Raw genomic sequence first — 22,864 nt, 5'->3', positions numbered from 1 at the left:
GCAGATGCGTACCTGCTGATGGCTGGCTGTCAGAGCTCCTGATGGATTTATCCAGCGCATCCACATCGGGCCCTGCCTTCAGCGCCACTTGCTTTTTCACTTAGTTGAGAAATCAGAGTCCCCCTTCCTAAAACCCCCCCACCCCCACCCACCCCTTGAAAAACTGTATTGACCCTTGTGGAACTGCCATTTGACGAATTACATCGTAAAGCTTCCGGATGTTTGTGTCCAGGGGCAGCGAGGTGTCCTGGTTAAGTGATATGTAACTCGAGATTGCATTAGGGTTTGGAACGAGTCATTCCTGAAACGTTTTGTCCATAAGCTTAAGTTCATTTACAAGCCTTGTTAATGACTGAAGTGGAAAAGGTCCGTGGCAATAAACCACAAGCGTCCCACTGGGCCAATGACTGACAGTGATGGAGGATAGATGCTCCTCGGAGGAGATGGAGAGATGCCTGGATCATTTGGAAAAATGGAAACCTGTCCCCACCTGTGTCATCACTATGCCTGTCAGACAGCTGGATTTGCAGGAATGCAAAGTGTCTTGTCATATGGAGAAGCAGTTTTTGTAGCATTATTGGAAATTGTAATGAGGAATCAAGGCAATTACCCTTTTTTTAAAAAGCATTTTACGGACCTGAAGCATAAATCTGATGAATGATGTGTTTTTTTAAAAGTTGTGTGCATATGATTTTAAGATTCCACGTGGGTTGTTGTTTAATAAATGACTAATAATGCAGATTTGCACTGATGGCCTATGGTACATGGTAGGGATTTTTAATAAGATTTCATATCAGATCTATTCATATGAGATTCTAGAGCATGCTGACAAGACACCTGGTGTCATTTGTCATTCCAAATAGGATTTAATTGACCAATGAAGAACTCTAAATTCACGGCCATGATAATAAAACCACTTGACAGCATCAGTGCTGAAATTAACCAATACTAATCCAACTCTCAAAAATGAGTAGCATCTGGACTGTAATTCATGGGGCCGACCAAACCCCCTGGTCAACTGGATGGGGGCAAACTGGTGGTGGTGGGGAGGACACAGGGCAAAGATGTAAAGTAAGCATTATTATATTGTATCTACAATATAATTATATAATAAAATGTGTCTTTGTACATATGTTTTGGATCTGCACTCAACCTTACAAAATAACCAGGGTCTCAAAATTACATGCAGATTCACATCAGGAAGACTTAATGTTCTCTGACCAAAACCAGCAAGTGTAATTTTGATGCCTTACTTATGACTTAGGCCTAAAGATGGTTGCTGATGTTGAAGTTAACAGGACACCAAATGAATCAAGAAACAGATCCTTAGAGAGTCACTTTTTCAACAGCATAAGTTTACACTAATACTAAACAGGGCCAGTTGGGCCTATCATGTTTGCTGGTCAGATGTTCAGCTGACGCATCTGAACAGAGCTGGTGCACCACTAATGACTCTCAGATGACACAGCAAATCCAATACAACTGATATGATACACTGCATCCATGTAAAATTTGAAAACATTATGCTAAATTCAAGCAAAACAATGTGCTTGATTTACACTGGCCTGAAGGCAACATTTAGCTCCATCTATGCTATCTTTTTTATGCCTTTTTATACCAAGCAAGAGGGAAGTGCACCTTGTCAGGGCTTTACAACCATTCTGCTTCACCCAGTCCAATGATGTGCCCCCTTTCAAAGTCTGTCAAAGGGGCAAAAAGTATTTGAGTGTCATAGAGGCATATCCAGCAGTCAACGATCTCTCACCTGTTACACTAGAAACAATCCCTTTAATGGTTACAGTTGGCTGACAGACAGTCTAGATGGCAGGCAATTTATTAAATCAACCATTCTGCTTGTCTAAGTCCAATGATGCGCCTCCTCTTAAAGTCTGTTAACTGGTCGAAATGTCTTTAAATGCACTGTAGAGGAATGTCTAGTATTCAACAATCTTTCACCTGGAGGTACACTAACAAAATAGTAGCCTCTGAGATCCTTTTTTAGCTTTTTATTCCCCCTGTGTGGCAAAACTCAGTGTCTAATCAGACAACACTTGCAGATATTTACTCTAAATTTGACAGGCCTGTCTATATTTATAATATAATTTATTTAAATAACCATTCTGCTTGTCTCAGTCCAATGATGTCCATTATTTCAAATTATGTGAACTGGGCAAAAAGATTTCAAGTGTCACAGAGGCATGTCTAGCTTAGAGCTCTTGTGTGGCAAGGCCCAGTGTTTAATCACCTGTAGATATTTACTAGAAATATGTCAGGTCTTTCTATGAAAACAACACGAAACAAATGCTAATGTATGTAGGAAAATGCTTGTTTGTTTCCCTTAAAAATCCTTTCACATACAGTAGTTCAGTACACAGTATTTCAACCAAAAAGGTTTAATCACATTAAGCCACACATCATTCAAACAATCACCTTAATGGTTAAAGTTAACCCATGCTACCTAAACTCATGGTACCTGAATGGTACCACTCTGCAGAAGCTGTACAGATAGCAGTGTGAATAGCTACAGTAGCTTGTGACCTCTGTCCCCTGCTGTAGAATCGCAGGGCTGGGAACCTGGCAATCACCCCGACTACACCATGCACTCCACTGAGGGCCAAATCCTCCCACAGTACTTTCCCTTCAGCCACCCAGGCCTTTATTAATGAATGCCACCTGACAGATAGTTGCATATCGTCCCTGAATGTACGACATGTTTCAGAGATTTGCACTTTGACCACGGGGGTTAACTTTAGCAAAGCCGTGACACAGTGCTAATTTCCAGTATTAGGAAGCTCCCATATGAATGGTGAGATGAAGCCATGTAAAGTGTTGTGGTATTGATTGCAAGTGACTAATGATTATATATATGTAAAAATATATATAAAACTGTAAAAATGTCATGCCAAATGAATCAAGAGAACTGCTCCAAAATAAATGTAAATTAATTATTTACACTGACACTGACTTTATTGAATGATTTTTCCTACTACAGGTATGTACGGTTATAAACATATAGATATAGTCATGTATAGTTATGTTTTTAATATAGAATCAATCATTTAGATGGATTAACAGACAGCACCATTAAATATTTCCAAATGTTTGTGGACACCCTTTCAAATAAATGCATTTTTCTCTTTAAGTAGTCTCTGTAGACATTATTGCCAATCATGCTTTTGTCACTCTATACAATCAAAATCTCACAGCTATGCTCCAAAATCCCAGGATATAGCCTTCCTTGGACTGTAGGTTAAGTTCAAAATAAACAAAAAATAAGAAGGTGTCCCAATATTTTCCAATGGGTGTCCATATTCTGAACCGTCACCGTTCAGGCCCATAGCGAATTTGATAAACCAAAGAAATGCAACTCAATCGTTCATCTTATGATAATATTATAGTTAGCACAGTGAAAGGTCAAACCGCAGCACACGTCTAAGCTTTCACGGCCCCACGCTGGAGCTCCAGCGCCCGCTCTCACATAGCTGCAGGGTGCAAATTCTATAAAGAGGCAGAGGGAGGGAGCGAGGGAGGCAGGCCGGTGGGGTTTGCGGCACACAGGGACCTCATTTCTCACTGACCCTTGTTTGAGACTTCAATTAAAGCGGAGGGTATGTGTGAGCGAGGCGCACTGAGAACAGCCAGGGCAGCAGAATGGAGCTATAAGTGCTGCATTTGGCACCAAGGGAATATCAGGGTGATTAGCTGGGATTATCTGATGATCATCTTCTGAGCATGTGATCACTCAGTGAGAAAGGTCACACTGGATTCAGTTTACCAGATGGCATCAAACTTTCTCATTACGGCTTTAAGTCTTTTGTATTGTAACGTGAGAAAACTGAACAACGTATAACCAATTCAGGGCCAACATGTGACGATGAGTGCTAAATGAGAAACGACAGAAATATGACTTAAGCAAAACTCAAGCTGTTTACTAACATTTAATAAGGTGATGGTATTGGTTTTCATGTATCTTTTACAGGGAACATGCTTGGTGCTTCAGCATGGACGGCAAAAACATGTACAGTAATCCTGGAAGCATGTACAGTAAAGCTAGTCATTTAACACTCTTATCAAATCTACACCAAAATGAAATAATAATTCATTAATAGTTAATATGGTAAAAGGGCCTGAGGCACGACAAAAAATATTTTTTCTGTACACTGAGATTCATGGGAAAGCAGTACATAAGTAGATCATAAAAGGGATGCTTTGGCATGGGCTTACACCCATGTAGGTTGTGAGGAGTCTTATTGAGATTAGTGAGATTAAAGAGCCACTAAACACTAAATCATATTTTTTTCAATTAAAAGCTGAAATGTGTTCTTTTAAAATAATGAAACATACCAGTCCTGATTATTTTTTCAACATTTCCTAACCTTGGAAAAGAGGGACAAGATAAACTGTATTTTCAGAACTATTTGCTCATCTGCCCTGCCTGAAATCATGTTCATATTCCATAGGGTTTAAAATGATATTAACCAACCCTTTGCAGCTATAACAGCTTTAACTCCCCACACCATAATCCCCCTTTCACCAAACTTTTACTTGGTACTGCTCGGCCATGGAAACCCATTCCATAAAAAGGATTGACTTTGGTGACTATGTGATGGACCATGAGATTTAGACAAAATGGTAAATCATTGAATGCTGTTTTTATGCTGACCACATATGTCTCTGGAAAAAAATAAGAGACCACTTTAAATTATGTGTTTCTTTATTTTTACCAAATTTGAAAACCTCTGGAATATAAGCAAGAGGAAGATGGATGATCACAAGACATCAAACCAAACTGAACTGCTAGAATTTTTGCACCAGGTGTGGCATAAAGTTATCCAAAAGCAGTGTGTAAGACTGGTGGAGGAGAACATGCCCATATGCATGAAAACTGTGATTAAAAATCAGGGTTATTCCAGCAAATACTGATTTCTGAACTCTTAAAACTTCATGAATATGAACTTGTTTTCGTTGCATTATTTGAGGTCTTTTTAAGGCCCATTTCTTAATTTCTGCAAATAAATGCTCTAAATTACAATATTTTTATTTGGAATTTGGGAGAAATGTTGTCCGTAGTTTATAGGATAAAACAACAACGTTCATTTTACTCAAACATATAAACCTATAAATAGCAAAATCAGAGAAACTGATTCAGAAACTGACGTGGTCTCTTAATTTTTTCCAGAGCTGTAGATCCAATAAATAAAAAAACTCACACACAAGACAAGGAAATATTTGGCTTGATAATCATAATTTGCTCTGCTTTGCCTCAAGTCATCGCTGCAATCTGCATAACTGTGCATCATAGCCCATATGCCATACATGGATATGACGTGCCTGTCCCCAGAGAAAATGCCGGATCCCACTCCTGACCCAGCAAACCCCACTAAATGACTTCATCCCTCACCACTTGGCACATGCGTCTACATTAGTCAGCCTTTACTGCAGTTACTGCCGGCCCCAATGGGCACTGTTACTTAACCATTTTATATTTAACCGCCCTGTCGAACACTCCCCCAACTGCACTTGACTTTGTGGGCTGCTCGACACACAACATATACATACGTATGTACTAAAACACACACTCACCACAAGTAGATGAGTGTAGGTGGGCGTTTAGATACAGTGCCAGGGTTTGCATATACAGATACAGTAGATAAATGGAGGCACAAGGTTGGTGTTGATGCATGGTGTCATGTGACTCGTTATAAAACACTGCAATGACTTTGGACTTCATATAACACACTGGACCAACACCAGCAGATGATATGACTCTCCAAACCATCACTGATCATCAGTAAATTTTACATTTCTTTTAGAAAAATCAAGGGAGCAGAGTCTGGAGGAAGAGTGGAGAGACACAGTCCAAGCTGCTTGAGGTCTAGTGTGAAGTTTCCACCAATCAGTGATGGTTTGGAGAGACATGTCTCCAAGACATCTGCTGGTGTTGGTCCACTGTGTTTTATTATCAAGTCTAAAGTCAGTGCAGTTTTGTTTTCCCTCAAAATCTTACAGCACTTCATGCTTCCCTCTGCTACTGACAACTTTTATGAAGATGCGGATTTTATTTTCCAGTAGTAATTGGTGCTCTGCCCACACTGCCAAAAGTATCACTTGGTCGTATATAATATTCTAATTTAATTCTGATTTTATTTAATAATCAGCATTACCAATTAAATAAATAAACTCTTAAAATAAATCAATTTATGTGATAAACATATATTATATGAGTTTCACATTTTGAACTGAATTACTGAAATAAAGAAAAAAGCTTTTCAATGATATTCAATTTTTTTTAGATGCACTAGAATATCTTTACCACAGTAAGATGACTGCAGGTAGGCGTATAAATACGAACACTGCCAGGGTTTTTAAGGACTTTATGTGAAAGTTCTGAATTAACAAAACAGCCTCAATTTGCAGAGGCTGTTGAGCTCTTTTAGAAATCACTCATTGCTTCTTAGTGGAAATAAAAGATTCCCACAACGCAGACTAGAGACTGCTGTCAACACCTACTCAACACTCACCACAATTTCCTCTCTAAAGGGTTAATTGGACCCTTGAAGCACAAAGCGGCCAGCCTCAAGAGAGGCAAAACACTAACTTTTAATTGTGGCCTGAATTCAGAATGCTCTTAGGAAAGCTGGGCTTCCAGCATGTCAGAGAGGCTAAGCTCCGGACCCGGGTTAGACTGGACGGACCAGAGATTTGTTTCAAAGGCTCCAGCAGGTTAAATGATAATAAAGGCCAAACATGCTTTCACAGCGGCGATGTTTAACACAGAGCACATGTTTCTGAGGTTTCTGAGGTTCCCGAGCGTTGAAGGTAATTGCTTTACGGCACTTAAGTGGCCGATTATGGTCGCATGAAAACATTCATCAAAGTAATTCAGGTGGCCTCAAACGCCATATTAGCGGGTGAACTCCGCTCCTCGATTGAATCTGTCAATTATGGCCTAACTTTGCTTCTCCCATAAACCAGCTACATGGCGCCACAACTAGCGTGAACACAGCAATTATTGCGCTTGGTGAAAACTGCTTTGCAACCAGATAAAAAACACGGTCAGGGTTAAAGAGACTGCAGAGAGCAGGTGTAGAGAATGCATGAGATAGCAATGTAACATGCAATAATGCCTAATGCACACTTTATAATGAGATTAAAGCTTATTGTTTAATGTTACAATAAAACAATGTATTTAAAAATGCTCTGACTCAATATATAAAGCACAAATACTGGATTAGATTAATATTACATATTATATTACTTATAAAACCATTGTTTTTTTAAAAGAGTTCACTGGAGACACACAAGCATCAGTAATACTTAGGATGTTGTTGCTGGGGGGGTTGGGGGAGGGGGGTAGCCCACATCCTATACACTGCTGCAGTGTGTGTGTTTATTTGAGTATATTCATTTATAATTCATTAATTTATAATGTTAAAATTGTATTGGTTTCTGGCTGTTTAATATTATATTGGACTACCATAAACTCTAACCATCACAGTTTTGTATTTGTCAAAGTTTCTCAGAATTTTTGCCATTGGCCATTTTTCTTGCAGGAAACACATCACTTTCAAAAAATGACTTTCTCCCTAGTACTTTATATCCTTTTATGTCTTGCCATTTCCACTTTAGACAAAGATAATGAATGTTTTTTACTTCATAATGTTATTGCTGATCGGTGTTCAAATAATATATATCGTATTTTTCACACTATAGGGAGCACCATCAATAAACGTCTATTTTCTGGTCTATTCTTATATATAAAGCGACACTAGTAAGGAACAGTGGTGTCCCCAAGTCAAACGAGCGCTGGATTTTAATCTATACAGATTTCTCTCCTGAAAACTGTTTATTCGTGTGAGTAAAGTGCTTCTGTTTATTTACAGTAAGCTTAGATTCCTAAATTTCTTCAGCACGGAAGCTAAAACATTAGCATTAGCGACTAGCAGTAGCGGTTAGCGGCTAATGCTGCCTGACAGTGCTACACTGAGGAACCCTGAGTGTTCCGGTAAGCCAGAGCGATATTAGCTAGCGGTTCCTCCAACATAGCTTTTTTAACACGGTAAACACACAGACTACAGTCCAATATACTTACTTCTGAGCAGTGAAAGAGCTAGCGCTTAGCGCTGTCAGCAGGTAATGCTGTAGCTACTGCTGCTCCAGTCTCGGTTCTGGAGAAACTTCACTAAACACTGCTGTAAAATTAATTATAAGGCGCGCTGACGATTTTTGGCCAAATTAAAGTATTTTAAGTGCACCTTATAGTGCGAAAAATTATACTTGATATGATGGATAATATATTTATTTTTTTTACTTTACCTCTCAATAGTGATAATGTTATGGCTAATCGTTGTACAAATAATATATAACTGTAACTGAATATACAATAAATATTATCATATTCATTCTATTTCGAATTCTAACACTTTTATATGACGATTAAGAAGGTTTTGAGGAATACGGGCCACATGTATGCTCTTCACGGTAACATCTACAACAAAGTTCATGTGGAGTTGATTATGAGCTGGAAAACCACAAACCATATGCCCATAGGGCGCCAACGGTTCGAGCTGCTCTGCATCTGAGCTTTATTTTCAGCTGGTAATTGGAGGTCCCTCACTGTGACTGCGCACTTCTCGCCGAACCCCAGACCCCATCTTATTTGGTTTTATGGATCCCCAGTGCCAGCTTTGGCGATGCACGCTGAAGGTGATGATTTTGGGGGTAGAGCAGATTTACAGCCACGCTGCAGCAAATTTGGTGGTTCACTGGCATCAACTGAAGGGTCATTGATCTGCGCTTGTTTTCCTTTCTAATCAGTCGTCAACAAGGCAAACCTTTTAAGGCTGGGTGCTTAACCTTTCCTCAATTACTGCTGCTGGTAAAGGACCGTTTACCACCATAAATAAATACAAATGTAAAAGACATTAGAGAGAAACCCACTGACACCAGGGAAAACCAGTTAGGTTTTTTATTATTTTCTTAAAAATCATGTTTTTTCATGTTTAACAAGTCTCTAGTGTCAAATAAAATTAACTATCCTAACATTCTCATTCAACTAAAATGTTCATGTAGAACTCAGACCTAATTTCCTATAATAAAACCTGTACAATAAATGGTGCAGAGTTTGACTTTGACCTTCAGACTCTAAAACGATACTTACAGTTTGACAGGACACGTGAAGTGAACTAAACCTTTCAGAAACTACATTCACAGGCATAAAATCGAGGCCCAGCACTTATTGATCTACAACTCCAAATCAGGAAAAGTTGGGACACTATGGAAAATGGTGATAAAAAGCAACAAAGTATTCCTTCCTGACTTTTGATTGCAGATTGTAGAAACCCAAGAGATTTCATATTGTATCAGCCTCATTCCATTTGTTAATATACATCTATTCCAGCATTTCAGGCTTGCAACACAATCAAAATGTCTAAGCTGAACCCCTGGAATGACACTGATAGAAAAAAAAAATTGAGAAAACCACATGGGCAACGGATGAATTTGGCCAATCTGAGATGGACCAACATCCAGTGGAAATATGTATTGTGGTCAATCAAAATTATTATTCTGGATCATTTTTTGTAAGAAATGGGTGCTATGTGCTCCAACCTAAAGGACTAGTCTAGAGCTAGACTGTTATAAGCTACAAATCCTAAAGCCAGGGATGTATCAGTGTGCATTTGTAATGGCAACAATAATCCAGAGAAATACATTAAGATACATTAAGAAGAATAACATATGCTGCTTTTATTTTTTCCCATCCATGAATTTTTCAACATGACTAAGCCAAATCACATGCTGTACACCTTGCACATAGGCATGGCTGTGAAAGACAGTAACACAAGAAATACTTCACTGCTTGCTATCCTTGGTACTAAGAGATATTTTAATTGTTGTGAGAAATAATGGATGCTTTTAAAAAATGTAAAAAACGTAGTGTCCCATTTACTGTCAGTTTTTAGAATGTGTTGCAGGCCTTACATAGAGAAAAACAAGGCAAATCTTTGGTTAAACTAATGTCGCAAAGCAGCTTTACAGAAAAAAAAAATCCAGAAATAAGACACAGGAATAGGAACTGATCTATCAAATATTTAGCTGAAAATACAGTAAGTTTTATTTATTTGTCATTTATGACTGATTATTCCCAGCAGAATGATCCAAAGCAGCGTAGAAAACGCTGATTCTCTGTACTGAACTCAGACCATGTTCCTGCATGAGAAACAAGCAAGGTCATCACATCAGGCAAGGAATCTTTCATCCACTTCAGCACAAATCCGCTTGCTGAGTTTCCTAGCAGCAGTCACAGAGCCCAGGGGCTTATGGGAGATGAGCATGCTTGCACTGTATATCTGGCATGTGTTCAAACAATCATGGCTCTCAGCGGGTGCAGACTCATGCTGAATCCGGTTTCAACCCAGAACATGAAGCTCACCTCTATTGTTAGTAGGTCAATATGGCACTATAGGCAACTGTTGAGTGACGAACTGCGTTTTGGGCTGGAAGTGGTGCTCTGATTTGATTTTGAGAGCCAAGATAACCTGTTCATGCAGCCCCCTGCAGTCTGACATAATAAACATAATGACGTTACATTTCATACAAACAAACCAGGACACTTGTGATATGATGTTGCATATGTATCAGACCATGACTGAACTCGGATTAAACCCAGCGTGTGCAAAAATCCACACACACATACAGTGTCAAAAACTTCATACACTTTGCAGGAGAAGTGAACCTTTTGTATTTATTTATTCAATCTGTATGCATATAAACTTTTTCCATAGCAAAGTGTATCAAGTTAATTCTGCACAGTATATGAAGCAGAGAATTTTTTACATCTATACAAAGAATTCAGAGAACTGTCCAGCCAAGAGTTGAACAAATACTAACCATCATAATATTGAAAAATGTAGATGTTACAATATTTTACAAACGTTAAAAAAAAGCCTTTCCACAAAACAACCATGATGAAGATTTGCATTATTAACTTTTATTAGTGCTAGACATGATCTTAAGAGCTTCCTGATCAGTCTCAGGAACATCAACCAGATGATGAAGGAACGGCCGTCCGTGCAGACAGACCTCTTTCTTCTCTTCAAGTTCTTGTTTCATTCGAGACAGCGTGTTTGTGACGTCGTCTCGGGTCAAACTCAAGGGCAGCTGTCTAGCCATCCTTACGGCTTCCCCCTTTAACAAGAGAGAGAAAGAAGAAAAATCCCATCATTCCTCATGATTTGTAAACTATTTTTCTGTTTTGTCATTAATCAGAGGAACTTTTTTCAATAATGATTTATCTAAGTATCTTGCAAACAACTTGTTCAAAATCTCTTAGTTTTGAATATTTGAAAGTAGATTAATCTGGCGCAGCTTCACTGTACAACAAGGAGCTTGATAATGAATATAAGTGACTTTAAGGGACTTGCAACACTTCAAACTTCACTTTAGCCTTCATTAGTTTACATTCATTTTCTCATTATTTCTCATTATGGTACATCATGTGTGTCATTAGGCACGTATTTCCATTTTTATGGATCTTCTTGTCATTTTTACGTCTGGGAATCGAATTTCGATACCAAAAAGGCACAGACTGAAATGTACTATAGAGTACCAAAAAGTCCCAAAATTTGGTGCCTGTTTTCCATATTTTGCATGAAATGCGGATAAACACACCAAACACAGAGAGTGCACACAGCAAAGAAAAAACAACTCCGACGTTGCCCTGGCGCACACATGCAGAAAGTATTATATCAGTACCGGTAGAGCTGGGCGATTAATCGATTTTATCGATTAATTTGAATTTACAGTTAAGGACGATGTGTTTTTATAAAAATCAATTTTCTCTGAGTTTTAATTTTCACCACCGACGCTCCCCTGTGGGCTCCCGTATTTCAGACTGAGCTTAGCCCCGCCCCTCTATCCCTTCCTTCCACGCGCACCCCACACAACACGCAAACATACACAACATGACGGCGGAGCTTGTGTTTCGGTTTTGCGGCGTCGGACGTGAACCTGACACATCTTCCAACCATGTACCAGTTTCTGTATGCACTACAGTTTATGATTTTTTTTTTCATACTCATGAGAAAAGATCATCTCATTTTATAGAACACTGGCTCGTATTTAAAAGCTTTGTTTTGCCATTTAAGCCCAATGGGGAAAAGTCTTTACTTATTATCATATTAAATTGTACTTGTTTTCTATTTTGTAAGTTTTATCAAAAAGGGCACCATTTTATTTCTTTGTATTTGTTTTTTGAGGGTGGGTTTATTTATTTATTTATTAAGTTTGAGGGTGCATTGAGTCAGTACCTAAACTATGTTTAGCGTTCTAAAACCTACAAGATGTTCTCACTGTTTACAATTGTTTTTTTTGCTTGTTTCTGGTTGCACTTTAACCACAAAAGGGACATTTAAGTGAAAACTAAATAAATAAAAACTAGTTTTCAACCATTTATTTATCATCTTTAATTAGATTTTTAGTAGGGGAAAAAAATCAATTTAAATTGAAAATCAGATTTTTTTTTTAAATCGAAGATTTTTTTGTTGGGCCATATCGCCCAGCTCTAAGTACCGGTATTGAAAATTTTAAAGCGGTACCCAGCCCTAATCATATCCACAGAAAGCGTATCAAGGATATCATCACTGCTGACCCAAGAATTTCATCACAGAGAATGTAAAAAAATATTAATCATAGTACTATGCATGAAAGAGTATAGATGTCAGTAAGGATTAGTCTCCTCTATCGTTTTTTGAGGTAGAACTGCAAGTGAATTGAAAGTGTAGTTTCATCTAAAAAGTACTTACTGAGTTACAAATGGGTCAGCATATTTGTAATTTTAAGAATATTCTTATGTACAATGTTACAAAGTACTCAGCACTGGGGGAAACGCTCACTTGGGAAAACCCATCTCTGATTATGAAACATCTAGATAGCTGGATATAAAGAGATAAGCTTCTGTTATTTGTTTATTGCATTAGCCTCTGCAGCATTTGGGAAAATCATTTTGCTGAATTATCACTTTAACTGTTCATTTACACAGAGCACCACATTACTCAAAAACAATCAAAATGAATAATTTAATTTTAAAACATGCAAACTACAACCTGTATGAAGTATCTCTCACCTCCAGGTAATTTGTGACTTTGAGAGGCCTGCACTGCTGAACTTCCTGCGCGTCTCTGTCCTTCACGGCAGTTAGAATCTCCCTCAGGTCCGCGATGCCGTAGAAAGGCATGCAGTCAGCCATACCTGTCACTTCAACACACTTCTCTGTGGAGGAGGAACCTGGCCAAAGAAAGCAGCGAGCGAGGATTAATATACTCTAGGCACATCCTTCTCCAGGAAAGAATAATAAATAAATATTTTGATTTACACTCTGGTTGGAGACCAAGTCAAACGGGCACGGCACCATTTTAAGCACTAAATGACTATTACAACGTCACCGCTGACTGGAAAGAATCACGAAGGCTGAAGAGGTTTTCAGCAGATGATTTAGGGGATGATTTCTTTTCCCCAGAAACATCACAATGAAGATATCCGCACTACACTGTAAAACTCAAACCATTATTGGATTCAAATGATTAATCTGAGGTGGATACATGCAGTTCAATTTATTATCTCACAGATCTTTGTCTTGTAAATCCTGATAAGATCTGATACAAAGGATGAATTAAAACACATGCTGCTACTGTAAGCCAAGAAATTAGCTACTAAATACAATTCCAATAGGGTTGTGGGGTCCCGCGTATTCAGGTTTTTAGCTGTTTCAGCTGATAGGATAGTAAGAGGTTGTGCTGAAGAATTCTGGGGTATTCCAACTTTATTAATTCATTAAACGTTGTGCAATGTTCCACTTCCACTGGTAGCAATACAGACCCATATCATGTTGCCACCACATTCTTGCTTAACAGCTGGTTCACGCACCTGATTAGAAACCATTCGGCACAATTTCAACAACAAAAATAGGTCCTGCAATCCAAAAACTTTGCTCCCAGCTCAAATTAAAGAATTATAGATTCTTTAGTGCGAGGACGTATTCTGTAACGTATCTTCGGTTCCACTAAAACTAATTGGTTCACTGAAAAGAACCATCTCTTTAAGGGGGGTTTAATACCAGCAATATTTGGTACGGATTCCGGTTCATTTGTACCCTAAGTGCCGTTCAATTGAGCAGATGTAAAAACAGTAATCGCACTCTGGTGCGGAACAAAACATCCGGACCGAGGCCTGCTAGAGGAGGTGGTCTCGGTCCAGTCCCAAACCAACTCTGGAGCGGATCGCTTGTGGTGAGAACATAATACGATATTAAATATACTCCTTTTATTTGAGCTGCATTGCACTGCATTGCACGCCCTATTTCTACCACGCCAGACAGCTCTGACCAATCAGAGGAGAGAATGTGCTTGCGTGGTTTATTGGTGCACATTTTGGTGCGTTTAGGTTTATGCCTGTGTGAAACCAAACCAAACAGATGGAGAAAACACTCCAAGTGAACAAACTCAACTGATTTAGATCAGAGAAATAAACTACAGGTGTGAAAAAGCCCAAAATCTGAACAATTTTAGGTTCTTTGGCCTGGACTGTGGTCTGTGGCACCTTTCACACCTGTTTTTTGGTTGGGCCAAACTGTCAGACAAAAGTCTGAAAGTCCAGACCAAACAAAGGACATGTGAAAAAACCTTGGAGTGTCACAATATTCAGTATTATGTAACAAATTGTCCACCATGTTGATATAAAATAGCTATAATACTATTAATAAGTATTTTTCTCGTTAAAAAAAAAACAACAACTAAAAATTACTTTCTTTTTTAACTGTGGTTTGAGGACACATCTTTTAAACAAACCTGATCTCATTGCAATTCAAAAATAAAAACCCTCGTACTTAAAAAGGTAGCTGTTTCAAATGTTTTAAAGGCTTTTATACACGCATACTCAAATTTGTTACCAAACAGTGTTCTGGAAGGAATCTGGTGCAGAGCTTGGCTGGGAGCTTGGCTCGTTTTTTAAGAATTCCCTTCATTTGAAAAGGGCAGACTCCACCATGGTGCAAACCCACTGAGTTGGGCACAGGCTGTGGCTTCTTGCCGACCTAAACCAATATGACCCATACCAGCACCAGGACAGCACACAAACCAGCAGGGCCAGGCATTCACGGCTCACGGCCTCTCCAAAACTGCGAGGTGAAATAAGGTCAAACGAACCATGAACAAGCGCTGGGATACACTCTGGTGTGTGAAAAAAAAAAAAAGACAGTGCCCAACCACAGGAGAAATTCTTGGCTTAGTTATGGGGGGCCAATTATCAAAATATGCTATGACATAACTCATGATTAAAAGTCACAGGCGTCTCACAGCAGTTATAATCATTATAAGCATTATAATCGAGTGTAAATGTTACAAACATGCAACAATAATAGCACATTATCACTCTTCAAACTAACAAGCCACAAGTGAATAAGTACTTAAAATTGTAGCACAATGTGTTTGTATTTGTATTCTTATCCCCTTCAAGTCATTAAACACCTTCTGTTGGATAAATAATGCATGTATAAGCATGCCAACACATCTAAAATTTGCATTCTAAAACTCACAAATCTGTTAACTAAGGAAATAAAAACACAGTACATTATGTCCAAAACCGACAAAGCTACTGACAGAAATAATTGAGCATAATCCTGTTATTCAAGCCGTTATGTTTGACATTTCTAAATGATTTGTGAACTATGGCATTAATGATGTCCAATGGGCTCAACCTTTGCTAAATCAAATCGGACAATCCTTGAGACCTTTAAACAGCATGACCTTAGGAATAATAAAGGCCTGTTTTCTGGATCACAGAGTGCTACTTTGTGTACCTGTATTTCCAGCACTATAAAACAGGAACAAGGGCAGGAGGGTGTTAAATAAGTGTGTATATTTTAATGGCCATTAAGTGAGCCTACAAAAAAGACTAAAGGATAAATTATGAATTGAGAACAAGCCCCCTTTTTAACAAGCTTACACCGTTAAGTGTTATTACACCGAGCCACGGAGAACGAGAAATTGCTGACGGTGCACCTTCCATACGCCAAATTTATTCCAACAGTGACCCAACAGCCAGCGTTTATTAAGGGTGAGTGACGACATCCAGCTGGTATGGATTTGTGTGGTATGGAAACCTAAACCTTAAACAAGGATTCGTCAGCCATCATTATGCAACTTGTTCTGTAGCCATTTTCCAACAATAGCAGCACCAGCAGCAATAGTAGTAGGAGGTGTTGCACAACAGCATCACCTTATAATCTCATCATCGCATCATCACTTCATAACACAAGTGACTCAATACATGAGAGGATGAAGATACAGTGCTTACGGAAATGCCCAACCCACTGATATTGTGCACAGTGAAATTGGTCCAACTGTACAAATTCTAGTGCATTTAAATATATATATATATATATATATATATATATATATATATATATATATATATATATATATATATATATATATATATATATAATTAAAAAGTTACTTTATTTCAGTAATTCGGTTTGAAATGAGAAATGTGAAACTCATATATTATAAAACCCAACAATCAGTGTCTCAGAAAAGTTGAATATTATACTGGATAAGACCAATTGGTACTTTTGGCAGTGTGGGCAGTGTGCCAAGTCCTGCTGGAAAATGAAATCTGCATCTCCAAAAAAGTTGTCAGTAGCAGAGGGAAGCATGAAGTGCTGTAAGATTTTGTGGGAAAACAAAACTGCACTGACATTAGACTTGATAATAAAACACAGTGGATCAACAGCAACAGATGACATGTCTCTCCAAACCATCACTGATTGTGGAAACTACACACTAGACCTCAAGCAGTTTGGACGGTGTGTCTCTCCACTCTTTCTCCAAACTCCAGGCTCCCTTGATTTACATATGCAATGTAAAATTTACTGATGATCAGTGATGGTTTGGAGAGACATGTCATCTGCTGGTGTAGGTCCACTGTATTATATCAAGTCCAAAGTCAGTGCAGTGTTTTCCCACAAAATATTGCACTGCACTTACTGCAACTTTTTATGAAGATGCAGATTTCATTTTCCAGCAGGACTTGGCACACTGCCAAAAGTACCAATTGGTCTTATATATAATGCTTTAATTTTTTGAGGCACAAATTTTTGGGTTTTCATTGGCTTTAAGCCATAATCATCATACTATAGATCAACTGAAATATTTAATAAATTAACTACTTTTAACTACTTTTAAGTAGGGAAAATGTTAATATTACTACATCCATACTTCAGCTAGAATTTTCCTTGTTTTTTTTAGTTGCCATCACTGGCTGTTACTATAAAAATGTATAACTGTGTATGCAAACCAATACAGAACACAAAACATTTACCTGGAATGAGCTTGATTTTAAATCCATTGGCCACCAGTCTGGGGTCAGTAAAGTAGATTTCACCGATTAAAGATGGACTGCCCTTTTCCATGCTCATAAGAACATCCATATACTCAGAGCCGCCCAAGACACTGCACAGAAAAAGCCATGACAATTGGTTAAACCAAACGTTATCCAAAAATATAACTTTCTATAAAATATCAGGAATTAAAAAAAATTGCAAATTACACCCTTCATTTCTGAGCACCACAGATTTCACTAAATATCAGTGAGCTGAAATCAACATTTTGCTTCAATCCAAACGGTTGTCATTAGGTGAGAAAATGAAGCGATACGCTACCCATCTGTTAACTGTATAGGGGTCTGCAGGCTCGCTGCTGGAAGTATATTATTCTCCAGAAGTCTCTTAAACAGCAAGGCTTCCTCCACTCGAAATGGATTTAACAACATAAGCTTTCTACCACATAAAACGGCCCAGGCGCAGTGAGAAGCCAAGCGGTTTACAAGCCTGAGGCCCTGCGTGCTCGAGCCGCTCGGGTAGGAGGGGAGCTTGAGCTTAAGCTTGTGCCTGAGGGCAGCTAGGTTGAACTGGAGAGGCCTGGACGGCTTTGAGGGGTTCCTCTTGCTCGCAGGCAGAGAAGAAAAGAGTTTGTCCAGGATTTGCTGGTTGGAGAGCGGGGCTTTGCGTTTCAGGCCCTGCGGTCTGTTCACGGAGGCGTCAGCTTTCCTCTGCTGGAGATCTGCCCTGCTGGCGTCATCATTCCCGCATGATGCCCGCATCTTCTGCTCGTTGTAGGACTGCAGGGATCTTTCAGCCTTCTCTTCGTACCTGCGGCAGAGTACAGAAAAAAAAAATCAACACATCTTAACTTACAGAAATGTTAAATCAGGTCTCAGAATGGTGCATGGTGATGGATCACCACAGTAGCAGATATATTATTAATATGGCTGGGTTTATCATTGTAGATTTTTCCATACTGGTACTGATACGATACTTTAAATTCAATACCGATACCCAAACGATACTTTTTTCAATACATTTTTCTAAATTGTAACCAAGAAATACAAAAAAACGACGAATACGAACAACCGACATGAGTAATCTCATTCTCATACTGTCACCAGGTGAGGCTTCTTTTTTACCATCTTTTTGGATCTTGGAATAAACTGTCAGCAAGTTTGTGGTGCTTTACTAAGAACAAATATCATTGCTTGTGCCCAAACTACAAATACTTCTCTATGCATATTGCTTTATGAATTTCTGAAAGTTTTAAGAGTTCTTTTAAAAAAAATATCAACATTACATTGACCAAATGAAATTAAAGTGAGAAAAAGACAGTACGAGTTAGCGAAAGACAGTGCGAGCTAACGAGAGACAGTGTGAGTAAGAGAAAGACAGCGTGAGTGAGAGAAAGACAGTGCAAGCTAGCGAGAGACAGTGTGAGTGAGAGAAAGACAGTGCGAGCTAACGAGAGACAGTGTGAGTAAGAGAAAGACAGCGTGAGTGAGAGAAAGATAGTGCGAGCTAGCAAGAGACAGTGTGAGTGAGAGAAAGACAGCGCGAGTTAGCAAGAGACAGCGCGAGTTAGTGAGAGACAGCGCGAGTGAGAGAAAGACAGCGCGAGTTAGTGAGACAGTGTGAGTGAGAGAAAGACAGCGCGAGCTAGCGAGAGACAGTGTGAGTGAGAGAAAGACAGTGCGAGTTAGCGAGAGACAGTGTGAGTGAGAGAAAGACAGCGCGAGCTAGCGAGAGACAGTGTGAGTGAGAGAAAGACAGCAAGAGCTAGCGAGAGACAGTGTGAGTGAGAGAAAGACAGCGCGAGTTAGCGAGATACAGTGTGAGTGAGAGAAAGACAGCACGAATTAGCGAGAGACAGTGTGAGTGAGAGAAAGACAGCGCGAGCTAGCGAGAGACAGTGTGAGTGAGAGAAAGACAGCGCAAGCTAGCAAGAGACAGTGTGAGTGAGAGAAAGACAGTGCGAGTTAGCGAGACAGTGTGAGTGAGAGGAAGACAGTGCAAGCTAGAGAGAGACAGTTTGAGTAAGAGAAAGACAGTGCAAGCTAGTGAGAGACAGCGCAAGTTACTGAGAGACAGTGCAAGTGAGAGAAAGACAGCACGAGCTAGAGAGAGACAGTGTGAGTGAGAGAAAGACAGTGCGAGTTAGCAAGAGACAGCGAGAGTTTGTGAGAGACAGTGAAAGTGAGAGAAAGACAGCACGAGCTAGAGAGAGACAGTGTGAGTGAGAGAAAGACAGTGCGAGTTAGCAAGAGACAGCGAGAGTTTGTGAGAGACAGTGAAAGTGAGAGAAAGACAGCGTGAATTAGCGAGAGACAGAGCAAGTAATAGTGAGGCAGAGAGCGCAAGTCAGAGAGAAAAAGCGCAAGTTAGCGAGAGGCAATAGGAGTTAGCATGTTTTTAATTTACATAAGAGTGAAATACCTTTACATCACATGAAGTTTCACACTCACACATCTCTATTACAAACGTGCCTCTTTATGGAACCAAACGTGGTTCTTCTACGGCATCACTCAACCCTTTGAAGTACATTTACTGTTAAGAATGTAGATGTCTAAAGCTGGACCTTCTCAAAATATTGGAACCAATTAACCTTGGAAGAGAAAAGAGGTCAAAAGTTGTGACTAATTAAATATTCTTTCATTTAATTTGCTCTTGTGAATCTAAGTGGCTCCAAGTGACACGCTATAAGTCACTGTGTTGAAAACGGTACACAAACACCAAGATAAAAAACATCTGCTACCTGGGAGAAAATGAGAACTGAAGAATTAAAGTGAGAGAGAGTCACTAAGAGTCACCTAATAGAAAACTAAGGCCCATAAAACATGCAGAGCTGCCCTTGAACTGGAAGCCATTTACCAATTAACAGCTCTGTCAGGGCGTGCAGTTCACAGGCCATCAAATCAAAAGACCCGTCACCCATCAACTCCACGCAAAATGACCAAACATCACTAAATAAAAATTAATAAAGCCCAAATCTGGACTGGATTGTTTTATCAGGATGACTACAATAATAAACACTTTACACGACTCCTCAGTGATAAAGCTCTAACATCTGGACGCCAGTAAAATTACAAGTATGGGCAAGTTTCTAATAACTGAATGTTTACATCACTGATCACATGGTAAAGCATGAAGCAGATGCTTTAGGTCAAGCAAATGGTTGAGTAACTTCTCCAAAAGATCCACATTTAGAAAAACATTTAGAATTCATTTCAAGGAGTAGCATCACAGCGCGCTCGGAGGAAAGCCCAGCGACTCAGTTCTAATACATCAGCTCACAGATGCCTTGTGCTGATCGACATCCCCCTAGGAGTGATGCGAGGAAAGAGTGGCAGGCTGCATGACTGGGATTCGAACCAGCAATCTCCCAAACATAGCACCAGCGCTTTAGACCGCTGGACCTCTCAGCGCCCAGAATTAGTATTTTCAATACAATAAATTGTACCTGATTGCAGGAACAATTAGAAAATTATTCTAATGAGCCTCAGAAGTGTTAAATAATAAGTGGAAGATGAAAAAATAAGGAATAAGTAAGATGAAGCTGTGTCAGAATGATTAACAGAGCTCTGAAATATTTGAAATTTTAGGTAAAACATAAAAATGCTTTTTGATGAGTTGTTTATAGTATATAAATATACACTGTATCAGTTATTAACAACAGGGGTTAATAACAAAAGATGTGGAGCAGTGGAATTATGTTCTCTATTACTAAAAGGAAACATTTCGCTAGAGGCTAAACATGTTTTCCAACAATTGCATCAATGAATAATTATTTGATGAAAATATTTTTAGTTCTTTTGTTCATATAGCGTAAATGTTAATGTATAGTTCTTTTTTGTGATATCACAAAACAATTACTTTTTATTGTCATTTTATTATATATACATACATACAGTATATGAACTGTACTGACTGGAGAGTGAATGTAATGTTTCATAACTTTATTCATGTTTATCATATACTATATTTAACTCATATAGTAAAAAATGTAACATTCTACAAAAGTGATTCTACAAAGTTAATTTCACACAATTTGAGCCGTTTAAAGATAAAAATATCGGGATTTCAGGCTTAACACGGCGTTCACTTCCCCTATGCTCTATTTTTACAGTAAATTGGAATGAACTTGTGCGCTTGGTTTATATTTAGAAGGTAATGTGGTATGATGCACTATTAAAATCAAGCATGTTATGGGATCAGATTCCAAGTTAGAGATTACAAGGTTACAGGCATTTCAAATACGCATGACTATGATAATAAATGTGTAAAATACAATAGATATAAACTCATTAAATAAAAACATGATTATAATAAACAGCATACTTCTGATGAGGCTCTAATGAATGTAGCAGTGATATATATTATACAGATATTAACATAAAAGAAACATTCTCCGTTCTATAAGCTCCTTTCTCGCCCTGCTGACCTTCACCTCTGTAGCCGCACATGTGTGAAGAAACCCATGAGGGCAGCGCTGTTTGCGTTTCGGGACTGGAATTCATAACGACGATCAAATGCACATAAAGTGTGCAATAAGCATTGGACGCTCGCTTGGCATGGGTACTTTGGATGGGGACCAAGTTTGTATAGAGGGGCTGGAAGAGAGCCAGTTTTTTTATTGCCCTATCTGACCACTGAGAGAGTGTGTGAGAGTGTGTGTAAAAGAGAGAGTGTGTGTGAGAGAGAGTGTGTATGTGTGTGTGTGTGTGTGTGTGTGAGAGAGAGAGTGTGTGTGCATGTGGGAGGGGTTCTTAAGCTATGAACCCTTGCATCCCTGAACATCCACGGTAATAATCTCAAATCCCTTAGCACAGCAGGCCCATATGTGATGCACCCATGCAACATGACTTCATGTAAATGCGATTCTTAGAAGTCTGTGCCACTTAACGGTGGCAGGAAAACGAGCCAAGCATTAGCTCAGGCTCATTTCTTACTGAAGAAAGCAGTAATGCGCAACAGCGCTTTAAACAGATGTCTTTTTCCATACACCCTTCCATACCTTACCCTGCCACTGGCAACGCTGAGACACATTTTCCATCCATTTAATTATGATAATTTGGATTAATTTTTTTGGCAGGGGCCGGGGCGACTAATGGTCTTGTTTCACAATGCATGCGTGCTCTTTCAGTTTACGTGTAGTCTGACGGGTATGAAGATCAGAAGATATCAGGGTTTATGCAGGTTTACGCAGGCTTTTACTGCTCTGTAAAAGGTCATTTGGATGTTGTAATAGTCTAATGACTCTAAAGAGCTGTTTAATGACATTTTCTTCCATTATTTATCACATTATAATCAGACTAGTCATTAACAAATAATAAAGGAAAGAACATGCAAGCTACACACTAAAGACTGGACAACTGGTGTTATAATACACTGCCTAATTTAACCCATGACAGCCCATAGTGATGTATGCGGCATAGACGCTGGAAACCTTTAACATACAGAGAACATCATGGATGCAGTCACAGG

At 38.9% G+C, this 22,864-nt stretch overlaps 1 protein-coding gene across 3 annotated transcripts in view; it reads right to left on the bottom strand.

Annotated features, from left to right (window-relative positions):
- Positions 1-10,717: 10,717 nt before the first annotated feature.
- The window catches only part of pms1 (PMS1 homolog 1, mismatch repair system component), a 33,083-nt gene continuing 20,936 nt past the window's right edge, over positions 10,718-22,864 (bottom strand). For all 3 annotated transcript variants that reach the window (XM_022680079.2, XM_049485059.1, XM_049485061.1), the window contains 4 exons: positions 17,717-18,205; positions 17,377-17,507; positions 13,124-13,284; positions 10,718-11,187 (listed from right to left, as the gene is read on the bottom strand). In XM_022680079.2, the coding sequence (XP_022535800.2) occupies positions 10,984-11,187; positions 13,124-13,284; positions 17,377-17,507; positions 17,717-18,205 (985 nt within the window). In that variant the 3' untranslated portion in view covers positions 10,718-10,983. The remainder of the gene's footprint in view (positions 11,188-13,123; positions 13,285-17,376; positions 17,508-17,716; positions 18,206-22,864) is intronic.

Source organism: Astyanax mexicanus, chromosome 11, assembly GCF_023375975.1.
Source record: "Astyanax mexicanus isolate ESR-SI-001 chromosome 11, AstMex3_surface, whole genome shotgun sequence".
Taxonomy (NCBI): Eukaryota; Metazoa; Chordata; class Actinopteri; order Characiformes; family Acestrorhamphidae; genus Astyanax; species Astyanax mexicanus.
This window is presented reverse-complemented; position numbering and strand designations above follow the sequence as displayed.